General features: G+C 28.7%; 1 protein-coding gene across 1 annotated transcript in view; it reads right to left on the reverse strand.

Moving 5' to 3' along the window:
- The window catches only part of LOC126896631 (hemocytin), a 46,294-nt gene that overhangs the window by 8,302 nt on the left and 29,927 nt on the right, over positions 1-8,065 (reverse strand). The window contains exons 31-38 of the mRNA XM_050669570.1: positions 4,950-5,145; positions 4,715-4,875; positions 4,498-4,656; positions 3,992-4,420; positions 3,128-3,929; positions 2,927-3,054; positions 2,727-2,852; positions 1,965-2,173 (exon numbers count right to left, since the gene is read on the reverse strand). Coding sequence (XP_050525527.1) covers positions 1,965-2,173; positions 2,727-2,852; positions 2,927-3,054; positions 3,128-3,929; positions 3,992-4,420; positions 4,498-4,656; positions 4,715-4,875; positions 4,950-5,145 — 2,210 coding nt within the window. The remainder of the gene's footprint in view (positions 1-1,964; positions 2,174-2,726; positions 2,853-2,926; positions 3,055-3,127; positions 3,930-3,991; positions 4,421-4,497; positions 4,657-4,714; positions 4,876-4,949; positions 5,146-8,065) is intronic.

Raw genomic sequence — 8,065 nt, forward strand, 5'->3', positions numbered from 1 at the left:
ATTCTCCAAACTTAAACATAAGTTAAATAAAGTTTATTTTGGATACTTTAAATTAAAAATAAAAATTTTTCAAAACGTGTTATTTTCCATATGTAAAGAATACTCGAAGTTAAACAAAAAATGTTATTTTAATATAAAAAATCACTGTTTTTCATATTGTTATAATTATCTACTTAAATTTTTTTTCAACTATTTACCCTTATATTTAAGGTCAAAGAGTATAGTCATAAAAGAAGAGAATAAGTTCCCAATTGAATTCCCTCTTTAACAAAAAATTTTAAATTTAAAAATAAAATTTTCAGAGGAAACTTTTGCAACTTTTAATGTTAATTCAATAAGTATATTATAAAGATATGGCTAATCTTAACAGAAAAAATGTTTTAAATACTTACTAAAATATTTTACAATGTCTTATGATAAGTTACGATTTCAAATTCATAATTGAAATAATAAACTAATAAAGGTCAAAATAATCGAATTAAGAAATTTAGCATTTTTTTGATAAATTCTACTTAAATTTTCGATACAAGCATTAATTATTATCAAATATCATCAAAACTAACCACCTCCTCACTGTGCTAGGTTTTTTAAACGTTGTTATTATATATAATATTATATTTATTTTATAAAAAAAATGTATAACATTTTTTTTAAATTATATAAATCTAACCCTATCAAGAGAATAAATATAGAATGAAAATTTGTTCTTAATATTGAAAGAGTAAGACATATTTTTAAGGGAGCTTACTTTTCAAAGATCATATATTTGCGTCTAATAACATAAAATTATTGTTATAACGTTTTCCGAGAATATTCCTTTTAACTTTTTTATACTTTATATTATTGTAAAACGGCACTAAATAGGCTAATAAATAATTGATCACTTCCAAATATATCTATTTAGTTTCGGAAAGTCCAATTAAACTGAAATAAAAATATAGTCTACTTAAAATATAAGTGAACCAATTATCCAATCTAACTTTTTAGTTTTGACTTTTTGGACTATATTTTTACGATTCGATAATTACAATTTATTTCCGATTTTTTAATTTTAATGCGCTCAGCATAAAAAATGATGTACGGTTTACGATTACTAACAAACTAAAAGACTTATCCACCATTTATGTTTTCGAGTTTACTAACGCTTTAGGATTTTAATATTAGTAACCAAATGTATACATGACAACTAAATTTTAACCATATATGGTTAATATATAGAGTTGTTTTTGGTGATTTTATTTGATTGCATCTATATAGTATAGATTTTCTGAAAGGGAAATTATTTTTAGATTTAAAAAAAAAATGTTTCATTAAGAAGCCATACGGATACAAATATACTAAAAACCAATAAAATTTCAAAACTTAAGTTGAAAATGTAAAATTTTTGTGCAGAAGTTGCTACTTTAAATCCTCTTCTGGGGCTATGTAAAGGGTCAGTTTTTCGTAATATTTATATCAAATAAACGTGGATTACCTAAGGTTTCTATTTAAAAAAACATTATTTTGGTTTGTCAATTTTTGAAAAAGTTATGGTAGTTTTAAAAAAAAATCTCGAAATTTACCGATTTTAAAAATTGTAACTTTTTGGGGACTTTCCTCCATTTAGAAGAAACGAGGGGATGTTTGTCAATTTTTAAGGGAAAAGTCTTCAAGTCAATATAATTTGTGATCTTTTGATGTATCGTAAAAAGAAATCGGTCTGATGAGAGTTGAGATAAAGTAGCGACAGACATAAAAAAAATACACATCATAGTAAAGTTAATACCTTCTCGGCTTCGTATCAAAGATAAATCAAATAAATATATAGTATAAATCAATACTACAAATAATATACAAGATTAAATATTCCCGTAATCATCTGCAAAAGAATACTATTATGAATATTCCAGTAACTGAGAAAATTCCATTACATCACTATTTACGACGATATAATTTTTATTGAATTAATAAATTTCACTAATTACTTAAATATTTCACAAGCTTTAATTGCTTCTTTTTGAATATATACTGGGCAAATTTTTGCTTCACACAGTTGACTTGAATCTGCCCATGATATTCCAAACTCAGATGTAGTTGCTGCAATGTTACCATCACGTTTAACTTTATCGTTTTTGGGGTTGTTATCAAAGAATCCACAAAGCCCATCAACTCTTCCAGTATAAAAAGCATTTAACTAAAATATTTATGTAATTAATATTAAGTTTGTTTCCATATTTATTTAACAAAAAACGTATTTTCATGAATTGGTTTAGTAAACGCAATTTTTTCAATGATACACATTTAAAATTAATTTTTTCATTAACCAATAATTATTAATTAATTCGTTTTTAATCAATTAATAAGGTAAATCGTAAAAAAATAATTAAAATAAGAGTTATAATTTGTCTTTATGTAGATTTTGGATAATTATATTATCAAAATAAATTTTATATGCTCAATAATAAGAGTTAATATTAAAATCTAAAATTTAAAACTGTGTTAATAAAATTTAAAAAAAAACATTGCATAAAAAATTTTTGTATCAAAATATGTCTTTTAATTTGATACTTGAGGGTTCAAAAATCATTATTTTTCATGTAAAGTGCATTTAAAATGCATACAGTAAAAGAAAACTGGATTCAAAAACTTTTATATAACTCAATAATTGTTTTTCATTATCCACCAGTTTGATTCCGATTTAATGTAAAACAATAAAAAATTCAGATTATGAAAAAAAAAATAATCACTTTAATTTTAACATTTCCATTGACTTGCCAAATTAAATTGAAACCCAAAGTGCTGGCAAATATAACATAGTTAGTTTGAACTTGTTTCACAGCAAATTGTTCTGTTTGGCTTCCAATCACTTGAAGCTGAAAAAAATACATTTAGATAAAAAAAAGAAATATTTTATATTTTTAGCGCTTAATTTAAAAATATATTTTACTTGATTAATAGTGTATTGATAACCGTCGTAAAATGTTGTCATATTTGGGAAAAATTCAATAATATGATTCATATGCTGAAGCCATAATGATTGTTGACAAGCCCCAACATATGGACACCGACGGATTTCTACCAAAAAAAAGTAAAAATAAAATTAACATAAAAATAAAAATAAAAATAAACGAATAAATTTTTAACGTACGTTTTATCATCCATTTTTTATATACTCGATCTCTGACAATAATGTGATCACAAACTTCATACTTATAAGTTATTCCATCGAATGTTCTAAATATTCTGCCATCAATTTCACATTCTTTTTCCTCTAAATAACTGGATACACATGTGTAAACAGGGCAAATTTCATTTTTATTTGGTGTCATTTGTAAAAAATAACCTTCAGGACATGATAATGGTGGTGTTTTACATTCTACTTGCTTTACTTGTTCTTCACATATCCACTGTTTACAAATAGGCTGCTGATTCTCGCTTTTAATTCCACCATAATTGTAACTAGTATAAGAAGTACTTCCTTTTCGAATAACATTTCCTTTGGTGCTAAATACTGGATCACGATGACTTTTTTTCAATGAAGCAGCCAAATTAGTTACAGGGCTAAATGGAGAAGGCCATGGGTCTTCTGAAATTACCTCAGCACTTCTTACTTTACGATTAGATTTTAATGATTTAAATTTAATAGTGTTTAAAATTTTTGCAATTTTTCCTTCAGGACATTTAATTTCAGGACATTCGCTTACTTTTTTTACTTTATTTGGAATTACTGGTATATTAAATTGTATTACTTCTGTATATTCTGTAGTAGTCATTGGAGTGGTTGTGATTATTGATGGACAATTGACTTCATCATCAGGACAATCCTGTATTCCATTACACCAAAAAGATTCATTCAAACAAATATTTGAAGTTTGACATAATCTAGTTCCATTTTTGCAATATTCACATGTACAATCACAATTTGATATAGATGTTACAGATATTTTCCCCTATAACAAAATTAATTAACATAAAATATAATGCTATAATTTTTTGTTTTGTTTTTACATACGGGTGGACAAGGTGGACAAATTTTATGAGAACAGCTAGGAATACCACCTAGTGTACAAATACATTGCTGACAGTTTTCTAAATCATATACTGTGCCCACTTGATAAGTCATAACACCTATGACGCAAGGACATTCCGAACGTAAACTACAAGATTCTCCATTCCACCATTTTTCTGGAGAACAAATACAATCATAACTTATTATTCCAGGACATATGTTACAATTTCCCTTCATTATTGTAGGCTTTTCTGTTAATTCGTTTAAAAAAATGTGTGCTGTCATATATTTTTCAAAGCAACCAAGTATTTCAAGTCTTAAGGCAGGTTTATTTTGCCATTTTTCTGGGTATATTCTAATATATCTTGCTCGTATAGGAGTATCAAAGTACGTTTTATGTGCATTATCACTGTCAAAATTTCCAGTAAATATCTATAAAAAAAACAATGCTTCATTATTAAAATAACTATCTATAAAAATAAATTCCAAAAATATTGATAGTATTTTACTTTTTCATCTGCTCTTGAATCCAATATTTTATTCCAATTAATTAAATCATTACTGTAAACAATTTTGAAAGCTTCAATCCAAGCATTTCCAATGCTGTTAGTTGGAGGGTTGCCTTTTGATTCAATTCCAGTTATTATACGTGGTCCAGTAAAATCAATCTGGAACGTATAAATTTTTATAAACAAACAATCACATGATCCAAATTTTTTTAGTTACCTGAATCCATTGACTTGTAGAAGCGGTAAATGGAATCCATGATTTATTGCTGCTAAGTGACAAATCATGTGAATGGAAATCATTATTTAAAGAAGAAGATACCGTAATCATACCATCGTTTAACAAACCTGATTCAATTCCCATTGGTTCGGAGCACATAGCTAAGTTTAATTTATTATTATTTACTATTTTTTCAATTAAAAAAAAAATTTAGTATGTTAATTTTTTTACACACAAGTTAAAGTTTGTCTAACAGTTGTATAAGTTGTGAACTCTAAAGTAGTCGATTTTATTGGACAGCCCAACAGAGAGATTTTTATCGCAATTTCATTATGCCAGCTTTTTGGTATTATTCTGATATACCTTGCTTCAATTGGTAAAAAAAATATTTGTTTCTCTTTCACTTTATGATCATATGGTCCCCTAAATATCTAAAAGAATAAAGAAGTTAACAATGAAGTTACTAATATTAGTTCTATTATAGTTAACTTTTATACATATTATATTTTAAGTTTAGTTAAGTTTTATTTATTTATAATATTTTATTATTAATAAATATTAGCCACAATTGTAAAGAATAAAAATAAACCTTAGCAATCAAATTTATCAAAAATCCTATTTTTGTGACATGAACTTTAGATATAGCTATCACACACACACACATATATATATAGTGTGTATTCAATAAGTGAGGATTCGTGTTTCTAACCTTCGGCCGGATATTCTGGTAGTACTTTAGCAACCGGGTCATCTCCTACGAGAGCACCGTGAGCCCAAAAATCAGACCCTAACAGGTGGTGTTCCGCAAAGGTCAGTTCTCGGGCCTCTGCTGTGGAATATCGCGTACGACTCGGAACCACCACACGTGCGTGACACAATGGTAGTGGCGGAAGGCGTTTCATCCGAGGTGGCTGGATCTCATGCAAACTACACTGTCACGGCCTTGATCCAACAGGAGGGAAGTGGAACAGGTCCCTCAAAGAACCCGATCGGTTGGACCGGACTTACGATAAAATGACATTCCATCTCACTCAAATGATGTCCGACACGGCTACTTTAACGAGTACCTGCACTGTACTCGCAAAACAGCCGTGCCAACTATTCGAATCGCCCGAGAGAAGCAGATAGCGCTCTGCATATCTTCTTTCGGTACGAGGCGTGGCCTCGACTTGAGCGGGACTTCTTGAAGTCTCAACTAGGATCAACGTTCTTAGTCGGGTCCATGATGGATCTGATGTTAAGGAGCCGGGAGGCGTGGAAGCTTGTCCAGGCGTTCGCTGAATTCATCTTGAAAAAGAAGGAGGAAGTGGAACGCCTGAGACAGAAGCAGCCACGTCGCCTGGTACAGGAGGACCTGAGGCGCTGGTTTAGGCCAATGCCTTAGGATTATGTGTTTTTATGTGTCTTTGTTATTGTAAGTAATTCTTGTCAACCCACGCAAAGTCCTGCCCTCGCCTCTACGTGGAGTGACCCGGGCAACAAATCCCACTCTTGGATTCGTCTATCGGGGAGATCAAACCATGCTCTTAATTATTTTCCTGTTGATACACAATGTGGTGATGTGAGCTTATTGAAACGTTGTCCTGAAGCAATGCCTCACAGTAGTTTCAGGATGGCCAACATTTAGTCGACCATTAAAAAAAAAAGAAACTGTTTTCTATTGTTTTCATTGTTTGTAAACAATTTAGCTGTTTCCTTATGTACTGAACACTGTATATTTAGTTATCAATTAGTGATTAGTTGGAGACCACAGTTTAACTGGTGTATACTAATGAAAGAGTAAAGTACAATGTTTTCTTACTGCATAGTGCACTGAGAACATGATGTTTTTTGCCGCTTTAAAAAATACTATATGATCACTCATCATCAAGTCTATGGAGAGGAGCGCAGTTTAATATTAGAGTTTATCAGCAAATACATACCACATATATATATATATATAGTAATTTTCATTGTTATTCCTACGCAGGACGATGAGTGCGATCGGTAAATTACTAGTAATAAAAATAGCAGTACCCACTCCTCACCTCCAGTTATAATTTTAAATTGATCATAACTCCGAAGCACTGATTCAAAATTTGTTATGGACCAATCATTTTCTTAGTTAAATTATTTTTAGCTTCGATGCGAAGCGGAGAAGGTATTAATTTTACTATGATGTGTTTTTTTTTTTTTTATGTCTGTTGCCACTTTTTCTCAGCTCGCACTGGACCGATTTCTATCAAAAATACGTCAAAAGATCACAAATCGTATCTAGTTGGAGACATTACCCTAAAAAATTGAAAAAAATTCCCTCGTTCCACGCAAATGGAGGAAATATGCAAAAAAATTACAAATTTAACAATCGCTAATTTTCGAAATATTTTTACTTTTATTTCTTAAAACTTCCATAACTTTTTGAAAAATCAACATAATTTTTTTTTATACTAAAACCTTAGATATTTCCCTTTCATTTAATATCATTTTTTTGAAAATCTAACACTAACCTGCTCATTGGATGGAATTTAAAATAGCAACTTTTTTACAAAAACTAACTTTTTCAACTTAATTTTTGAAAATGTTCCGGAAATACTGCGTCCTTTAAACATATATCAAATTAAAGCTTATTTTATGTACTATAAAATGAAAAAAAAAAATTTGTCCCGACACCTTATCTTCTATGTGCAAATGGCTGTCGAAATTATAAAAAAAATGTAATATTTGCGATAAAAATCACCTTTTATAACGATGTTTTTTGTACTTAAAACTGCCATAACTTTTTCAAATATTAACTAATCAAAATAATATTTCTTTATATTGAAACCTTAGGTAATTTTCTTTCATTTGATATCATTTTTTTTTGAAAATCTAACACTTATTCTGCTAATCGGGGGGGATTTAAAATAGCAACTTTTTTACAAAAACTAACTTTTTCAACTTAATTTTTGAAAATGTTCCGGAAATACTGCGTCCTTTAAACATATATCAAATTAAAGCTTATTTTATGTACTATAAAATGAAAAAAAAAATTTGTCCCGATACTTTATCTTCTACTTTTAAACTACTGCCGTAGTTAAAAAAACACTATTTTTTGTTAAAATTTTCGATTTTAAATTTTCAACTTAAAAATGCTATAACTTTTCGAAAAATGTATGTATCAGCACAATTTTTTTTTTCTAAATACATTATAAGTACATCTTTCATTTGACATACTTTTTATTAAAATTAGACAATTTCCCCTTATATAGGGGTCGTTCAAAATTTGAAACATTCTATAAAACATAGAACTTTTTCAACTGAACTTTTGAAAATGTTCCGGAAATACTGCGTCCTTTAAACATATATCAAATTAAAGCTTTTTTTATGTACTAT

The sequence above is a fragment of the Daktulosphaira vitifoliae genome, unplaced genomic scaffold, assembly GCF_025091365.1.
Source record: "Daktulosphaira vitifoliae isolate Bord-2020 unplaced genomic scaffold, ASM2509136v1 Scaffold_1, whole genome shotgun sequence".
NCBI classification, from domain to species: Eukaryota; Metazoa; Arthropoda; class Insecta; order Hemiptera; family Phylloxeridae; genus Daktulosphaira; species Daktulosphaira vitifoliae.